At 36.2% G+C, this 21,049-nt stretch overlaps 1 protein-coding gene across 1 annotated transcript in view; it reads right to left on the reverse strand.

Annotated features, from left to right (window-relative positions):
* The window catches only part of LOC136260530 (uncharacterized), an 83,965-nt gene that overhangs the window by 19,694 nt on the left and 43,222 nt on the right, over nucleotides 1-21,049 (reverse strand). The window contains exons 13-14 of the mRNA XM_066054298.1: nucleotides 11,923-12,021; nucleotides 3,495-3,596 (exon numbers count right to left, since the gene is read on the reverse strand). Of these exons, the coding sequence (XP_065910370.1) occupies nucleotides 3,495-3,596; nucleotides 11,923-12,021 (201 nt within the window). The remainder of the gene's footprint in view (nucleotides 1-3,494; nucleotides 3,597-11,922; nucleotides 12,022-21,049) is intronic.

Below are 21,049 nucleotides of genomic sequence, written 5' to 3' on the forward strand. Positions count from 1 at the left end.
GGATCAATAAGCCACTGCCACTAAACAGCAGCCAATATATAATCCGTGTATGTACAAACTATTGCTATATAAATATCAGTAGCGATATCGGTCCTCTTACTGGTCTGTACCAATACCGATATTGGTTAAAAATGCCATATCGGTGGCTAATATTTTGGCTCATCCGATTATCGCTACAGCTGTAGTCACTGACTGACTGATTGACTGACAGACAGACTGACTGATGCCTTTAGACAAGCATAACTCAATAACTACTCAGGTTACAGGCTTAATTTTTTCACTGCTCAATGTCGTTTCAGCTGGACATGCATTCTTCATAGACTTACCAGTGTCCTACTTTGTGTCCCATTCATCTTTGCTGACAGCAAAAGGTGTTGATGTGGTGGCAGGGCCGCCTACAGGGGGGGAACTGGGACATTTTGCCCCGGGCCCCTTTTAATACCTGTTTAAAAGTTCGATATACTCTAATAGAGCAGTCAGATCTAAATATTCTAATAGAGCAGTCACAGTATTCTACAAAGGAGCAGTGTAGCAAGCGATATGGTTGGTGAGGGGTAGTTATTGTCTTTGTTAGTAGGTTATGACCATTTCTTTTTTTTTTTTTTGGTCTTCAACTTACAGCTTGGGTAAAGTTGTGATTCAGAATGGAAACCTCCTTCCTTGCCTCTGGGGCCCCACTTTAATTCTTTGCCCTGGGCCCCTTAATTTCTCTGGGCGGCACATGATGGCTTTTCTTCATAACGGAAATTGTCTGTATTTTTTATAGTGATTGCAGAAGTATTGTTTTGAACAGTTCTTGATTCATAATGCTGTATAATGGGTTGAACATAGCTGACAACGAAGCATTACGGATATTTCGCTTTTCAGACAATAATTGATAGCTGGGGCATGCAATGCCTTTTGATGTGGTATGCGTGGGTTAACCAGTCATAATAAACTTTATTTTACAAAAAAATGTTATCAAACAGGTTCACAAAAATTTGGAACTTTCAACTACAGTTAGAACCAAAGCATATCAATAAGCCTTTTCCATAATGAAGTCAGAAGAAAAAATGGCGACCTCTATTTGAGGGACTCTAATCTTTTCAAGTACAGGTGATATTGGGTGGCAAATGAAGATCGATTGTTTGTGTGATCCAGGAAGAAGATATTGAGCTAAAACTAACAGGTATGGGTATAACACAGCAGAATAAAATCATTTACGTGGGTTTTAAAAATTTCAGCTGGTTTTGAAGATTGAGTAGAAATAACAATCCTTTATATAAGTTGTAACCATACCTGGTAATTTCGCTTCAATATCATCCTTTATTAACAATAAATGGTTCATGAAAAACTTGTTATCATAGGACGCAATACTCGAAAATATAAGAGTACCCCAAATAGAAAACCAATGTGACATCATTATGGAAAAGGCTTATAAAAAGTACTAATATAATCTGATTAGTGTACGATATTAAATCACAGTAAAATCTTTTGTGTACCTTTTATATTACAAGTGATCCAGGTGGTAGCATACCAACTGGATCAGCACTACTGACACTTGTGGGATAAACAGTCTGGCTTTTCATAGACAGAACAAGAGAGTTATGCGTGATTTCTCAAAAATCCAAAGGCAATATGTTGTCACGCCTACAGGGTAAACTACTTAATGGAATAACTTGAAAATCAGTTTGTATATGGAGTAACTATTGTGGTGCAAGCCTTTATAAATTGATTACTAGCTATAATAGTCATTTATGATTCATTTGATTTATAAGCTTTCTTTGGTTAGCAATCAGTGGCATCTCCTAGCCTCACCCCCAGACCACAAGGGTCTGTTGAACCACAATACAAACTCTCAGTGACATACATTACAAAGAAATTCATCGATCAACAATCATCATTGACAACACCTCTGATGTTATTTACATATTCCTATACTTTAACATGACAAGAACGCATTTTGTTCCTTATTACTGTCTTCCTAGTCTACCAATGCTTCTTTAGTATAGCATTATGGGTCCTAAGCAGCACCCCATCATCAATAAAGATTTGGCTAATGCCGCATAATTATGTAATGTAATATATGTAGATGTTGTAAGGCTTTGCCTTTAGTTACAGTCAAGTGTTTCTATTGCACGTCACCAGACCCCAAGACAAGACTAGGCATCTTCATAAGTCAAGCTGGTTTTTCCAACCTCCTTGTGATAGTAAACAACTTCACCCATACAGATATACGTATAGGGTGCTTGAATTTGAATTGTGTCAATATTGTGATAGTTGCAATTATTTTGATAATAAGGTCCACAATAACCTTGGGAGATTATTATGCTTCAAGTGTGCTCAGGTTTGGCCCATAATGCCGGGTAGTAATGAAAGCCGGAATGGAACGGAACAGATTGGCTGGAATCAATCAGGGCACACGCCAAGCTTAAAATCATTTTAAACAGATTGTGCAGTTTCCAACTGTCACACAATAACTAGAATTGTGCTAGAATTAATTTGTTTCTGTTTATAGGTATGCTAGTAATCGTTCGCTTGAAAGTTCTAATAAATGCTCACCACATGACAAGGTGTGAATAAATAAAATCCATTCAGTTTAGTTTAATCCTGATGTAAAAGTACTTCCTTACCATTCCAAAAGGTAAACTACAGTAGTATTTTCATGTTGTAGCAGTATTTAAGCCTTTTTAGTACAAGTGTCGCTGGTTTTCTGAAGGGACTATAATTCTACCATTATTGGCAGCGATTTATGACAGTTAGCAAACTGCAGTATGTTACGATAACAGTGCTTACAAAAAAATAGTTTAACAGCTTAGCTAAATGATCGTTGTTCAGCTGAGACAACTGTGCAATGCATTCTTGCTGTGGGCATTAAATAGAGCCATCGAGCAAATGACTTCTAGCATGTCTATAACAGAAGCAAACTAATTCTAGCACAATTCTAGTTATTTTGTGGAGGTTGGAAACAGTGCACAATCTGTTAAAACCATTTTTTTAAACTTGGCGCGTGCCCCTATTGATTCCGTTCCATTCCGGGTTTCATCAGTACCCCATAATTCCACTGCTATAATTGTATCTTGACCACTGTGGTATCTAATGTACCTCTATGCTATATATCCACATGTGGTGACTGTTTTATTAGAGCATCTTCACTTTTCCCTTAACAAGAGACCATATAGCAAAATGTGATATTTTATTTTATGTGCCCATTTATTAATTTGGTATATACAAACTGTGCAGAATTTGCAGCTCCTGATACGAAATACACAAAATGCACCTATTATGTTGGCATTACGCTCAATGTGTTTGCCTACCCATTGCACTTATGTATAATTGTGTTGGTGTAATTGGTGCAGACTATAACGTTGCTTTAAAGATGAAGGGGTCATACAAACATTTTGTGTAGTAAATAAAACTATACACAAGATAACCCACCAAATGTAATATGGGAGCTAGTTAGGATGTAGTACATATGTAATAGTTCATGTGATTTGTTTGGAATACATTCTCACCTGACTATATTGTGAGATATCCATGTTGTGTTTCTTCACAAAATACCACACAACTGAACTCTTATCCATCACCATTGCTGTTCTTAGGGGAGTATAACCATCCTACACATATGATACAATGACACAAGTGAATGTTTATTCCTTCCAATTACAAATAACATGTATACATACCACAAGTTATTTCAGATCAAGTATGTAATATGTCTCCATCACATGGTACTTAGCCAGGAGGGATTCAAATGGATTTAGGATGCTTTAGTTTATATAATAGTAGAATCATTACACAGTTTTCTGAATCAGAAAGTATTAGCAGTGGTTTCTCATTATGATAACTAAATGATTTACTGTATGTAATTCTCAGTGAAAAAGGTATGGACGAATATTAAACGATTGAATATTGTAATAAATCAGTCAGTATAACTACTTTTTTATAATTGCCACTCAGTTGTAATGGGACTATGTACATAGACATTAGATCACCCAGCGGAAAATCTCTTTAATGATTCTGTGCACATTTAAGCATTAACATAAGTGTCTAAAAAGAAGAAAGTAAATACAGTAGAGTCTTGTAAGTAGGTGCATGCACAAAATAAATTTTTGAATGGATTTTTTGGTCAAATTTACTAAGATAGTTAAGCATGAGCACTTATAAATGACCACAAGGAGTTCCTGCTAGGAGAGCATTATTCATGCCTGCCTAATTATTCAAGTGATTTGAATACCATTTCTCAGTCAATTAGTACATTTGTTTTTGTGAAGGAAACGGAATCCTTGTAGGAGTAGGGTGCAGCTATCATATTATTACAGGTGGTCAAGCAGTTGCTAGACACATTGCTGGCAAAGCATCAAGTGGACTCTTCTGCTTCCAAATTACATAGCGTGAGCTTTTAGAAGCAATTTCAACTATACGAAACAAACAGGTGTCTAGTATAAGTATACTGTACAGCAGATTATTGCTGTGAGGTTTAAATCCGCCATTAAAATAGCCTCCAGCATTAATTTCTGCGATGGAAAAATCTGTGAGACAACAACAATTTCTCTATAAATCTACGGATCTGGCAAAAAGTTACGAAAACGTATTAAGAACATACAGTAGAAGGTTTATCTTTGCAAAAATCAGTCTGCCAGCAGAAACGATTGTGAGTTAAATGGATGTCACACGTATAATACATGTAACCCGCTGTATGGTACTGTGTGTACTTAACCTAAATAATCATGTGTGCAAAATTACAGTACAGTACAGGCTACTTATAATTTCCCACACAAGTGGCATTTTTTTGTGTGGTGCCACACATTTTTCTCCGTGGTTAAAGGCACAACTATGTGTGGGTAAAGGTACAGCCACAAGTGTAGTGAGCAAAGGTAGTGCCACTTGTGGGTATAGGTGCAGCCACATGTTGGTAAAGGATATGTAAATAACAATAGCGTTGCACTGATTTGCATTTTTCACATACAATATTGTTGTACTGATACCGATTATTTGTCTATTCTTGTAATCAATACTCTGATATTAACCGATATTCTTTAAATCTTCAGAACAGGAGCAGATAATCACCTAACGGTTATGTGTGTGAATTGAAATTGTAATGATAATGTAATCAATACAATTAATCATGTGGGCGGCCGACTTTTACAATTTTTGATAAAGTTTTGCCACTAACCCCTTTCATGGAAAAAGAAGCCAAGCAGTTATAAAACAGCTAAGCCAGTGTATCAAACACTGTTTTAGTGCGATTCCAGACCCTTGGTGAAATATAATGACTAATTGCGTGGGTGGCCGACAGACCATATGCATGCTAAGATGTGGTCCAGCAAAACGTTGCTACCACTTCAGATTTCAGGACATTTTACAGGAAATTTCGTGGGTAGATTATGGGAAAGTTTGGGGGTAAGTGATGGCAAAATTATGGAGCGTTGTATTGCAAAAACCTTCTCTAAGTGGAATAACTCACAAGTATGTTATGTACTTTCATCTAGTAACTTACTTTTTAATAGCACTAGTCTATCTTTCAGTAAGATTCCTTCGCATTAGCATTAAAAAAAATTTGTACCACAGAGCACGTACGTTTTTTATTCCCTCAAGAAATAGTGGATGCACTATATTCATGTGATATTTTAATGATGTAATAAAGTGCCACACCTTAGCACACACACGGTCTACAGACTTTCAGCCATACTTTTACAAACAAACAAGCCTTAACAGTTATAAAACAGTCAAAGCAAATAAATGTTCTACCACTTACTGCTGCATTCACTGCGTTCTTTACTTTCATCTTTTGTTATCAATTTTTCCCACTGTAAAGCAACCATGTAGTGGAACAGTTCATCATCTGTACTATTAACTTGGTCTGGTGACTTTTCACATACTGTTTATGGACATCTACTTAGTTAACTATTAATCCCCCTTGTTTTACATTGTAGTGTTATGCATGTGCATTAAATATAAGTTTTGTTCAGGGGTGTAGCCAAGGGTGGGCATGGGTGGGTATTTGCCCAACTATCACAGTTTCTTGCCCAACCATCACAAATTTTTGCCCAACCATCACAAGTACCTTAAGATAAGATTCACGCGAGGCCGAGGATTCACAGCAGCACACAAAACAACCCTACTTTAATACTGTAAAGCGTAGATGCATACCTCATTTGTTGAACCATGACTTCGAAGAAGGGATCGAATTAGATGGTGTATCATGTGATCCATTACATGGAAAATCCCTTGGGAAGTACCTATAATTACACTTCGTGTAAACGCATGTGCCATGTTCCTTGGTGAGGTTTAAATTCAAAATTTCAAATGGAGTCGAAGCGTGGTACACTATAGTTGTGGTACTGTATCTCTAAGTCAGTGAGTGATAATCGTCAGTAGGATTCGGTGTGGATGGCACTGGCAGCAAAAAAATTCGTTTCAGTGAACTTGTCAAGCGTATTTTTTTGATAAGGAAAGTACCGTATAGCCTAACTTACTGCTGATGAAAGAAAATGGGAAAATGTACTCTTCTAGATAACAATAATGGCATATACAAATGAAGCTGGAAATGGAGAAAAGGTCAAGTCATTATGAAGTGTCACGTGCACAATTTGTACTGATTAATAATTGTACTGATTAATCGAGTTGTGGTTTACATCAAATTCATGCAAAATGTAAATTGGCTACTATAAGTCTGGGACGAAACTTTCTTGGCATGCTGATATTTGTGATAAGACTCATTATAGTTCATAAGTTAGCACCCCTGGCTTTCATTTGGGGCCATGTGGCGTTTGCTTGAAAAAGCATTACATGTTGATGTGGTGGTTGGTCTGTAAGCTATACTGCCAGTTGATTGAAGTAAACATGTGTGGAACTGTTTACATTGTTGGTTCCTGTAGGTTCAGCAGTTTGATGTCACGTGATGCTCGGCTACGATGATCGTTGGTGGATGCCTGCCCTACAAGTTTAATAGAATAACATTATAGCTAGTAAATGTTTGCATGCATGCATGCGAGTAGCATTTGTTTACACTATAGCATAGGTAGCTGTAGGCCTTGTGTGCATACACTTTTCATATTTTTCTTTAATGTCTCACATGAAAGTGTGTTTCTTGTGTGTGTAGTAAGTTGATGTTATGCCCAACCATCAAATATTGGCTGGCTACGCCCCTGGTTTTGTTGCTGCAATTGTATTGTGTGGTATACTATTGTATTGTGTAGTATACTATTGTATGTATGTCTCTGCCAAGGAGGAACGTCCATGGCTGATTGGTGGAGTATAAATTAACAATCCTGTTCTTTGCTATCATTAATCATTGATTGTGGGTTTCGGTTAATTGGCAAACTATTTCCGCTTCGTAACCGATACTGATACTTGTAAAACTACCTAATATCAGCTGTTACCAATAATTCAACCGATTATTGGTGCAACACTAAATAGCAATAACAGTAATATAGTTGCTAAAATGTAATGCAACAGTAACAGTAATAGTTAAAGTTATTCAATGTTGGGGTAGTTACTTACACTGCTGTTACTGCTGTTACATGTTTTTTTTTCTTCAGAATCTTAACTTCGATCCCTATTCTACTTGTTTAAATTTACAATTTTTTGCGACCCCTAGTTACATAATGTATTGCATAAACAACGCATTACCCCAAACACTGCTGTTACTGTTATGTGAAAAATAGTAAGATAATCAAACTTCTTAGTCTGTAGCGAGTATATGGTTACTATAAGTCTTTGAGAATTGGCCGTCAATGGGTTAATTAATAATACTCGAATCTTTCTAAATAATTGTCTCAAGGGAGTAGTTACTTTTTCAGTGTTGATGACTTACAGCCCATATACCTAATCTATGCCAGCTATAGCCCATGTATCAATTCACAGGCTTTCAATGCAGTCCCTGGTAAAACATTATCGACTGCTCTTTTAAAGGTGACTGCTGTATTAGCACATTTTAATCACTTTAGTGGAAAACAGTAAAGATATAAACAAGTTGATGTTGTGCTACTTCTAAAAACCTGGCACCATGTAGCAAATAAACAAACCTAACTGGAATTAATTAATAGTATACTAAACTAATATTTATATTGGGTTTGCTTTGTTGCTACATACACAATTGAATCATAGTACCTAATTTGTATTTTGTAATTGATGTAATATTTTGTAATTCTGTTGCTAAGCACTGCTAAGGAAGCGTACCTTGAACAAACTGTGAATTATTCGCGTATGTAAGTTATTTGTTTTGTTCACGTATGTATGGGCATGCCTCCATTTCAACTCAAAAGAAATGGTTTTACCCAGTAGACTAGGAGGCTAGCTGCATTGTTTTTTGGCTGTGTGACTTCTGTAGAGCCCATTGGGAAAAGCCTTCAAGGCATTCTTATAAACTCGCTTTACCCATATTTCAAACCGGCATACATTAACCGCCTTAAACCAAAGTTTACCTTCCCGGAAGAACTGTAATTAATTACAGTTAGGCTTAAGTCTGCTATGCTCCAAAATCTTCCTACTATTCTTTCTGGCAGTTCTTTTTTATTCACCTACTATTCCCAAAAATATTCCTGAATTCACCTATTATTCCCAAAATTACTCTTGGAATTTGTGCAAGAACAAGCAAATTAGTTACGAGTTTCTACATAAGTTTCTACATACGTGACTGCTATATTATAATTATGGACTCGAAACTGACTGCTCTTTTAGAATAACTGACTGTTCTATTAGAGTATCTCAATCTTTTCAACCATTTTTATGCTTGCACTAAGAGAAACTGATAATTTTACACTAATTATTCCTAGAACTCCTCCAATTATTCCAGAATATTCCTCAATTCTTTTCCCTACCTATAATGGCCAAAATTACGCCAGCATAATAGACATGTGCCTATTAACCCTTAAACGCGCACGCAGGTTTTGAGAAATGCGTGTTTACCAAAATTGGTTTTATATTGAAGAGTTTGCTAAACTGAATTAGCCTAACACCTTATATAAACAGAAAGTTTATTCAATAGGCTATCAGGGGAAGTTTAAATAACCACTGTAACAACAGGCGCTCACTTGTTATGAAGCGATGAAGAACAGCGTCTTGACTTTTCGCGATTTCGTATTCCTTCTGGTGGCAGCCATATTTGTAATTGGCTGAGTCACGTGACCCATATATGGCCTGAGGCATAATTGAATGGCGAATCGATCGGCGTTTATTGCAGAACAATAGAATGAACTGGGAAGGAGATACGAGTCTTTTTCCAAAGGTATGTAAACAGTTTTACGTGTTCATTTCGTAAAAAGTTAGTTTCATGGCGAGTTTTGGCCCTGCGTTTCAGTGTAGGGTAAAACCCTACATATCATTTCATTCGCTATTACATCACGAATTAAATGATGGCAGTTGCGTAGCCATAGGGACAATGGTTCGGAAGTTACAGCGCTTTGTTTACTGCCATGCGTGAGGGCCACTATAATGGCCTTTGCGCGTTTAAGGGTTAATAGTGTACTAAACTAATATTTATTTTGGCTTGTTGCTACATAAAAAATTGAACCATCACAGTAACTTAGTAATTTGTATTATGTAATTCATAAATATTTTCTAATTCTGTAATTACGTTGTTAAACACTGCTAAGCAGGCATAGCTCGAACAAACCACTTTAACGCACTACTAATGCACAGAACTATCTTCTTAACTGTTTAATAGTTTGTCTATAGCATTTTCTTACATAAGTTCTCTGGGAAAAGCCTCAAAGCTGTTTTTCATTTTCATTCGTATATGTATGGGCATGTCCCCTTTTCAACTCGAAGGAATTCGTCATACTCAATAGCCTAGGAGGCCAGCTGTGTTGTTTTTCGGCTACTTGATGTCCGTAGAGCTTATTGGGGAAAGGCCTTCACCATGTCCTTATATTCTTGCTTCACCTGTATTTCAAACCAGCAAGTATTAGCTGCCCTTAAACAATAGCTTCCTATTCTATATGGGTTTTATTTCTCACATAGAGGCCGTTTTTAGCGAACAAAGTTTTGCTCACTTGGGTGTGGAAAGACAAACAAATATACAAACAAACATATATACATACATACACACATACATACAAACTTTTCGGAAAATAATTTCAGTAAACCGTATGATTTAAAAACGTCCAAGAGTACATTGTAGTATCATTCATATGAAGCAACTAAGGACCAAACAAATATATGAGACATTAATGTTGCAAGAGCCCAAAGAATTACCAAAACAGTAAATAATAGCCATAGATTGCCATATAGTATCAGGTGTGGAAGATAGAGGTACAATTGTCCCAGCACGAAATATTTGTTATCCCAAAGATCCCTTGTGGGATGAAGATAAGGTCAGAAACCACCAGTGGTTAACTTAACTACTAATACCTAGAGCTGCAGTCAAAATGATACATCATTGCTGACAAGGCTTTTACTAAAGTTTCTGTTGTACTGCATGTACAAGTACTGGAAACGGCTCACACTGGTGAATATATACAGTAGCTGGAAGAATTTCTAACGTAGAACTGGAATATCCCACAGGAACATGTATACTTAACAGTTTCCCTAGCACAGTCAGGTTGAATTTGCTCACTCATTACAGCTAGTTGTGAAGGGCAGGTTTCGTCTCAGAAAGCAACAGCTGACATAACTGCTATTTGTACGTTTAAAGTTTGTATGACAATACCACCTGCAATGGAGTTTTAAAATTCAACACTATGTATAATAATTTTGGATGTGTGCAACAACACAACTAGTGTTAAACTGTAAAATTCAATACTTCTACAGAGTATATGTACATACATGTGTTTGGTATATATTTTTTCATAAAAACATTACTAAACCAGGTGCACACTGCACATCTGGTCTTCAAAAGGACATCTGTGTGTCTGCATGTTTGTAGAAGTGATAAAATGTTTAAGATTAATAGACACCTGTTCTATGAATGAAAGTTTATGAACTTTATTAAACACCAGTGAGGGCTAGCCATGTTTACCTGAAAACATGTTGCCCTTCTATGAAAACGTTAACGGGCCCTTTTCTGTGTGCTCTATGGTTTGTAAGGACAAAAACTCTCATCACTGGTCTCACATAACAACATGAATGATGAACTTTGACCTACATGACCCACAACAAATTGCTCCATACTGAAGTGTAGCCACTGGTACTAGCTAAAGAATTTGTGTAAGAAAAATGTAATGGAGAAAACATATGTAATACAACAGCATATGTGACCGTCTCAGCAAAAACCTGACTTGTCCGCACAATTAAAAATTTTTTTTAATTCACTCAGCAACATCAGCAGTGTCCAAGGAATGGACCACCACAGTTTCAGCCTTCTGTAGTGTGTAGTTTTGGAATTATAGCAATACACAGTAGGAAGAGCAAGGTAATCAATTTGTACAGCTACAATACTGAAAATAAACTACAGGCACTAACATTCGCAGCCATAACTTCCGTTTGGATTATCCTACAACGTTGCAATTTGGCTTAAAACATTCACCATGGATCAAAACATCAGCCAAGGTATAGTATTGTCCCTGTAGATACTTGCGCATATGGATATGAAGGCGGCTTGATAGAAGAAACGATGACAATCTTGTATACGTTTATCGCATCGTAAACAATGCATGTGACACGCATACCGTTGGAGCTAGAGAAACGAAACAAAGATTTTCGAACTCTCCATGAAAGGGCGAATAAGATGATATATAATTTTAATCGACTTGACTCTTCCTTCGTCGAGTACTGGCCCGATAAAACTTGCATAATTTTTTTTGTAGTATGCGTAATTTTACGAATTATTTTTAAATTTCGTTTTTCTCAATACGCATGCTTGTGCGAACAAGTCAGGTTTTTGGTGAGACGGTCACATATGTAATATGCCAAGAAGACAGTTCTTTGTACGTATTTGTGCTTCGATGTTACACATGTAGAGAAAATACAGCCTGTATGTACTGTAAGTACAATACTAACTTTGCTAGTAAGATTGACATTTGCTCTTCTGTCTGCTAGCTGTTGGACAACATCAATGTTTCCATTCATTGAAGCATAATGAAGTGGACTCCATCCATCCTATGAAGAATAACACATTACTAACATATCATCACTGTATAGCCAAACTACATATAATTGATATGTAGAGCATCACATTTCACAATATTCGTTTACTGTCCAACATATTTCCAAATTAGCACACAATTAGACATACTTGTACACAACTAAAAAACAACAAACAATGTACTTTGTTGATATACATAAATAGTTTAGTAGTAGTTAGTAAACAATAGAGTCTAAATATTTAGGGCCTACATACCTAAGTAGGCAGGATTGAGGTTACATATGTTATCTACGCACATGAAACTCTACTATACTAATACCATAATCATCAATCCAGTTAATTTCCATCATTGTGCTCCTCTCTTTGTAATTAGACCACCTACTAGCCCCACCCACCCACCACTCCATTGTACCAGTACAAAGTGAATAAATTTATAATTTCTAGTGGTAGTCACTTGCACTATCAAGTAATAAAATTTACTGTACACAACCACAACATGTGGTGATCTACAACAAATCGAACACTTCAAACAATCACATCTACTAGTGATGTTTGCATACACCTGTATGTTGAACTATTATAATGAGGCCACTTTGTGTTTAAAGAAGTCGGTATTGAATATAAAATTACACTTTAATCCACCACAAAATAAAAAGTCTTTATTGTCTACAATGTATACCATTAAACAGGGACACAACATACACTAATTATACCTGGAAATTTTTGCATTATGTAATTTTTACAGTTTTCGCAGTTAGTCCATGAAATTTTATCATGTGAAAATGATGCTTGTCAACGTGTGCAGTGAAGAAATCACCACAATGTTTTGTGTTGATGATAGTGGATGCTAGTCTACTAGTACAAAGATGTTTGGCTTTAGTATCAGTCACTTACTAGACTGTGTCTCACACAGGGATTGCCACTACTGTGACACTTGGTTCAGACATGCTTTAGCAATCAGTATAAGATGCCGTAGTATGGTTCCACAGATAATCGGATCAGTATTGAATTGGAACAGATATTGGGCATTTTGGTTTCAATCGGTATTGGTTATTAATTCCGATACTGATTAATAGCCACTCGTACCACTCGTCATCATCATAACTATCATCGTAAATATCCCTATAAAAAATTATTGCCTATTACCAGCCTTCTGCAAGCCTGTCAATGTTACAGTGTCGCTGGCCTTCACAATACTGCATTGTAGATTATGCTGTTGTACCATTCCTGGGGTAGGACTGCCTGACAGGATTGCTGCAGGATGGTAGTAGCACTATTGCATGTTTTTAATTTTAATTTACAGGCCTGTCATAGTCATGGACCAGTGTATCCTGCAAAACAATTTTGTACAACTGGCCTGGACCATACATGTAATTCGTTGCTATGATCACTGTTGCTACTGGTTACTGTATTGTTTAGTTACTAACTAGCTTACTTAGTATATTTCCAAGTTCCCTCTAGTATAGAGAGCAGTTATACATATGCCATACTGACTAACTTGCCACTCCATCTTCCTATTAAGTTAAAGGTTTCATTTTGTATTTATAATCTTATACTAACAAGTAAACTTTTTATTGTAGGATTCAAAATGCAACAGCGTTTACAGACCTGTATTAGTTAGCACAGGACTAAATATCCACACCTCAAAATGAATGAATCTTTACAGGCCTGCTACAGGATTTGAATGTTGTTACAAGTTTATAATACAGGCCTGTATAAAATGTAACACAGGCCTATTGTACACAATAGAGAAGGTTACAGGTCTGATAACATTAAAAAATGACTAATTCCACACCTGTACCAGTTAATGGTATGTTAGCAAAACTTGGTATATACTGTTGAGCATTATTCTAGCATAAAGGGTGCAGTAATTGCATTGTTAAACCTTGAGCAATTGCTGCTTACTATGATTGTACGAAAAAGACCGAAATACTCTAACAGAACAGTCACTGTACATAAAATATTCTAATAGAGCAGTCACATACAAGTAACTTGAGAGGTGTGTAAATCGTATTGATATTAGTATCAATAAAAATTTACTTCTAGGCATCGGTATCAGATCAGTAGTTTTCTGCATCAGTGGAACCCTAGCTCGAAGGAAAACTCAATGATTATTATAATAGACTCTTCATAGCCGTGTGGTCGAGAATGGAAATCTTCAAATCAAGTAACAGAGACCATGATATTTACGTGAAATTTAAAATGTAAAAATCTTTGGCTAAAAGACATTCGTGAAATTTAAATTTCCAAAAATCTCGATGAAGTTCATACCATGAACTATACCGTGAAAATATCCAGGTACAGTACATAATATACTGTACTTTTAAAAACATCTGACTATTTCATTCTGGCAATTGTTATCTCTCCACCTATCAGCAAAACTTCATTCCTTAGTGTAGCTAATAATAGAGTAGTCACATAACTAATGGTCACTGTTTTATTAGGGCAAGTGATTACTCCATTAGTGTATCTTGAGCTGGCTTTATATTAGCAGCATTTTAAATGTGTGAGAGTTTAGCATAATTGATCATTTTGCCATAAAGTATTCCTAAAATCATTCCAGTACACAGAGAATGCTTCTAGCATGTACTGTAGTTATATATACCGTACAGTGGGTTTTTACTACATCTATAATTTGTAACCCACTGAGCAAAAACCTGCTGTTTTTGCATTGCAATAAAAACGTCTTGAAATAGATCGGGTAAAACATGTACTACATTAAAAATTTATGTACATTTCAATTGCATCAGTATTCACTGAAACAAAGCGCGAATCAATAAAACCTATACATCATCAAATTTGTCTTTTCATGGGGAATTAGAAAATCTTTATGTACAGCATAAAGTGCACAAGTTATGGGCGTTTCTTTACAATGTGGCAGAAGTAAAGTTTATCATTGTTACTTCATTGTTGGAATGGCCTTCTTCTTCGTCCGCACAGAGACGTACAAGGAAAATACTATACGTACCTTGCCAGTTGATAGTGAACAGACTGAGCAAAAGCCCATCTTTAAGTCATGAGTTGTGATTATTTAAATAAACACCTGTAAATCATTGTATAAATCTAATCCAACTGTCTAGCGACATAACTACACGACAAAAGGCTGGAACTTTGGTTGTCTACTCCTTAGTTACTATAGATAATAGAAAAGCAATAAATGGAATTTGAGGAATGTACATAAATGACCTCAGCAGGTCACATTTATCATAAATCCTAAGAACGCGACACAAATCTGCACTAATGTAGTTCTCCATGTACACAAGTACAAAAACAACAAACACGATACTCTGATATTAACCGATATTCTTTAAATCTTCAGAAAAGGAGAGGAGGAGCAGAAAATCACCTAAAGGTTATGTGTGCATGTGAATTGAAATTGTAATGATAATGTAATCAATACAATTAATCATGTGGGCGGCTGACTTTTACAATGCTTGGTAAAGTATTGCCACTAACCCCTTTCATGGAAAAAGAAGCCAAGTAGTTATAAAACAGCTAAGCCAGTTTATCAAACACTGTTTTTAGTGGGATTCCTGACCCTTTGGGAAATGTGATTGAATAATTACGTGGGTGGCCTACAGACCATATGCATGCTAAGATGTGGTCCAGCAAAAAGTAGCTACCACTTCAGATTTCAGGACATTTTACAGGAAATTTCGTGGGTAGATTATGGGAAAGTTTGGGGGTAAGTGAGAGCAAAATTATGGAGCGTTGTATTGCAAAAACCTTCTCAAAGTGGAATAACTTGACACAGAACAAGTATGTTATGTACTTTCACCTAGTAACTTACTTTTTAATAGCACTACTCTATCTTTCAGTAAGATTCCTTTGCATTAGCATTAAAAAAAAATTGTACCACAGAGCACGTACGTTTTTTTCCCTCAAGAAATGGCGGATGCACTATATTCATGTGATATTTTAATGATGTAATAAAGTGCCACACCTTAGTACACACACGGTCTATAGACTTTCAGCCATACTTTTACAAACAAACAAGCCTTAACAGTTATAAAACAGTCAAAGCAAATAAATGTTGTACCACTTACTGCTGCATTCACTGTGTTCTTTACTTTCATCTTTCATTATCATTTTTTCCTGCTGTAAAGCAACCATGTAGTGGAACAGTTCACCATCTGTACTATTTACTTGATCTGGTGACTTTTTACATACTGTTTATGGACATCTACTTAGTTAACTATTAATCCCCCTTGTTTTACATTGTAGTGTTATGCATGTGTATTAAATGTAAGTTTTGTTCAGGGGCGTAGCCAAGGGTGGGCATGGGTGGGTATTTGCCCAACTATCACAGTTTCTTGCCCAACCATCACAAGTAGCTTAAGATAAGATTCACGTGAGGCCGAGGATTCAAAGCAGCACACAAAACAACCCTACTTTAATACTGTAAAGCGTAGATGCGTACCTCATTTGTTGAACCATGACTTCGAAGAAGGGATCAAATTAGATGGTGTATCATGTGATCCATTACGTGGAAAATCCCTTGGGAAGTCCCTATAATTACACTTTGTGTAAACGCATGTGCCATGTTCCTTGGTGAGGTTTAAATTCAAAATTTCAAATGGAGTCGAAGCATGGTACACTATAGTTGTGGTACTGTATCTCTAAGTCAGTGAGTGATAATCGTCAGTAGCATTCGATGTGGATGGCACTGGCAGCAAAAAAATTCATTTCAGTGAACTTGTCAAACGTATTTTTTTGATAAGGAAAGTACCGTATAGCCTAACTTACTGCTGATGAAAGAAAATGGGAAAATGTCCTTCTAGATAACAATAATGGCATATGCAAATGAAGCTGGAAATGGAGAAAAGATCAAGTCATTATGAAGTGTCACGTGCACAATTTGTACTGATTAATAATTGTACTGATTAATCAAGTTGTGGTTTACATCAAATTCATGCAAAATGTAAATTGGCTACTATAAGTCTGGGATGAAACTTTCTTGGCATGCTGATATTTGTGATAAGACTCATTATAGTTCATAAGTTAGCACCCCTGGCTTTCATTTGGGGCCATTTGCTTGAAAAAGCATTACATGTCGATGTGGTGGTTGGTCTGTAAGCTATACTGCCAGTTGATTGAAGTAAACATGTGTGGAACTGTTTACATTGTTGGTTCCTGTAGGTTCAGCAGTTTGATGTCACGTGATGCTCGGCTACGATGATCGTTGGTGGATGCCTGCCCTACAAGTTTAATAGAATAGCATTATAGCTAGTAAATGTTTGCATGCATGCATGCGAGTAGCATTTGTTTACACTATAGCATAGGTAGCTGTAGGCCTTGTGTGCATACACTTTTCATATTTTTCTTTAATGTCTCACATAAAGTGAGTGTGTTTCTTGTGTGTGTAGTAAGTTGATGTTATGCCCAACCATCAAATACTGGCTGGCTACGCCCCTGGTTTTGTTGCTGCAATTGTATTGTGTGGTATACTATTGTATTGTGTAGTATACTATTGTATGTATGTCTCTGCCAAGGAGGAACGTCCATGGCTGATTGGTGGAGTATAAATTAACAATCCTGTTCTTTGCTATCATTAATCATTGATTGTGGGTTTTGGTTAATTGGCAAACTATTTCCGCTTCGTAACCGATACTGATACTTGTAAAACTACCTAATATCAGCTGTTACCAATAATTCAACCGATCATCGGTGCAACACTAAATAGCAATAACAGTAATATAGTTGCTAAAATGTAATGCAACAGTAACAGTTAAAGTTGTTCAGTGTTGGGGTAGTTACTTACACTGCTGTTACTGCTGTTACATGTTGTTTTTTTCAGAATCTTAACTTCGATCCCTATTCTACTTGTTTAAATTTACAATTTTTTCCCACCCCTAGTTACATAATGTATTGCATAAACAACGCATTACCCCAAACACTGCTGTTACTGTTATGTGAATAATAGTAAGATAATCAACCTTCTTAGTCTGTAGCGAGTATATGGTTACTATAAGTCTTTGAGAATTGGCCGTCAATGGGTTAATTAATAATACTTGAATCTTTTTAAATAATTGTCTCAAGTGTGTAGTTACTTTTCAGTGTTGATGACTTACAGCCCATTTATCTAATCTATGCCAGCTATAGCCCATGTATCAATTCACAGGCTTTCAATGCAGTCCCTGGTAAAACATTATCGACTGCTCTTTTAAAGGTGACTGCTGTATTAGCACATTTTAATCACTTTAGTGGAAAACAGTAAAGATATAAACAAGTTGATGTTGTGCTACTTCTAAAAACCTGCCACCATGTAGCAAATAAACAAACCTAACTGGAATTAATTAATAGCATACTAAACTAATATTTATATTGGGTTTTGCTTTGTTGCTACATACACAATTGAATCATAGTACCTAATTTGTATTTTGTAATTGATGTAATATTTTGTAATTCTGTTGCTAAGCACTGCTAAGGAAGCGTACCTTGAACAAACTGTGAATTATTCGCGTATGTAAGTTATTTGTTTTGTTCACGTATGTATGGGCATGCCTCCATTTCAACTCAAAAGAAATGGTTTTACCCAGTAGACTAGGAGACTAGCTGCATTGTTTTTTGGCTGTGTGACTTCTGTAGAGCCCATTGGGTGAAAGGCCTTCAAGGCATTCTTATAAACTCGCTTCACCCATATTTCAAACCAGCATACATTAACCGCCTTAAACCAAAGTTTACCTTCCAGGAAGAACTGTTATTAATTAACAGTTAGGCTTAAGTCTGCTATGCTCCAAAATCTTCCTACTATTCTTTCTGGCAGTTCTTTTTTTATTCATCTACTATTCCCAAAATTATTCCTGAATTCACCTATTATTTCCAAAATTACCCTTGGAATTTGTGCAAGAACAAGAAAATTAGTTAGAGTTTCTACATAAGTGACTGCTATATTAGAATTATGGACTCGAAAGTGACTGCTTTTTTAGAGCAACTGACTGTTCTATTAGAGTATTTCAATCTTTTCAACCATTTTTATGCTTGCATTAAGAGAAACTGATAATTTTACACTAATTATTCCTAGAACACCTCCAATTATTCCAGAATATTCCCTAATTCTTTTCCCTACCTATAATGGCCGAAATTACGCCAGCATAATAGACGTGTACGTATTAACAGTGTATTAAACTAATATTTATTTTGGCTTGTTGCTACATAAAAAAAAGAACCATCACAGTAACTTAGTAATTTGTATTATGTAATTCATGAAATATTTTCTAATTCTGTAATTACGTTGTTAAACACTGCTAACCAGGCATAGCTCGAACAAACCACTTTAACGCACTACTAATGCACAGAACTATCTTCTTAACTATTTAATAGTTTGTCTATAGCATTTTCTTACATAAGTTCTCCAGGAAAAGCCTCAAATCTGTTTTTCATTTTCATTCGTATATGTATGGGCATGTCCCCTTTTCAACACGAAGGAATTCGTCATACTCAATAGCCTAGGAGGCCAGCTGTGTTGTTTTTCGGCTACTTGATGTCCGTAGAGCTTATTGGGGAAAGGCCTTCACCATGTCCTTATATTCTTGCTTCACCTGTATTTCAAACCAGCCAGTATTAGCTGCCCTTAAACCATAGCTTCCTATTCTATATGGGTTTTATTTCTCAAATACAGGCTGCTTTTAGCAAACAAAGTTTTGCTCACTTGGGTGTGGAAAGACAAACAAATGTACAAACAAACATATATACATACATACACACATACAAACACACACACTCTTCGGAAAATAATTTCAGTAAACCGCATGGTTTAAAACTTCCAAGAGTACATTGTAGCAACATTCATATGAAGCAACTAAGGACCAAACAAATATATGAGACATTAATGTTGCAAGAGCCCAAAGAATTACCAAAACAGTAAATAATAGCCATAGATTGCCATATAGTATCAGGTGTGGAAGATGCCAACTTTAATCAAGTGTTGAAAGTATTAAAACCAAGGTACAATTGTCCCAACACGAAATATTTGTTATCCCAAAGATCTCTGGTGGGATGAAGATAAGGTCAGAAACCACCAGTGGTTAACTTAACTACTAATACCTGGAGCTGCAGTCAAAATGATACATCATTGCTGACAAGGCTTTTACTAAAGTTTCTGTTGTACTGCATGTACAAGTACTGGAAACGGCTCACACTGGTGAATATATACAGTAGCTGGAAGAATTTCTAACGTAGAACTGGAATATCCCACAGGAACATGCATACTTAACAGTTTCCCTAGCACACTCAGGTTGAATTTGCTCACTCATTACAGCTAGTTGTGAAGGGCAGGTTTCGTCTCAGAAAGCAACAGCTGACATTACTGATATTTATACATTTAAAGTTTGTATGCATGACAATACCACCTGTGATGGAGTTTTAAAATTCAACACTATGCATAATAATTTTGGATGTGTGCAACAACACAACTAGTGTTAAACTGTAAAATTCAATACTTCTACAGAGTATATGTACATACATGTGTTTGGTATATATTTTTTCATAAAAACATTACTAAACCAGGTGCACACTGCACATCTGGTCTTCAAAAGGACATCTGTGTGTCTGCATGTTTGTAGAAGTGATAAAATGTTTAAGATTAAAAGACACCTGTTCTGTGAATGAAAGCTTATGGACTTTATTAAACACCAGTGAGGGTTAGCCATGTTTACCTGAAAACATGTGGCCTTTCTATGAAAACATTAACGGGCCCTTTTCTGTGTGTTCTATGGTGTTGTAAGGACAAAAACTCTCATCACTGGTCTCACATAACATACATGAATGATGAACTTTGACCTAAATGATGGGCGTGACCCACAACAAATTGCTCCATACTGAAGTGTAGCCACTGGTACTAGCTAAAGAATTTGTGTAAGAAAAATGTAATGGAGAAAGCATATGTAATACAACAGCATATGTGACCGTCTCAGCAAAAACCTGACTTGTTCGCACAACTAAAATTTTTTTTAATTCACTCAGCAACATCAGCAGTGTCCAAGGAATGGACCACCACAGTTTCAGCCTTCTGTAGTGTGTAATTTTGGAATTATAGCAATA

The sequence above is a fragment of the Dysidea avara genome, chromosome 7, assembly GCF_963678975.1.
Source record: "Dysidea avara chromosome 7, odDysAvar1.4, whole genome shotgun sequence".
Classification (NCBI taxonomy): domain Eukaryota; kingdom Metazoa; phylum Porifera; class Demospongiae; order Dictyoceratida; family Dysideidae; genus Dysidea; species Dysidea avara.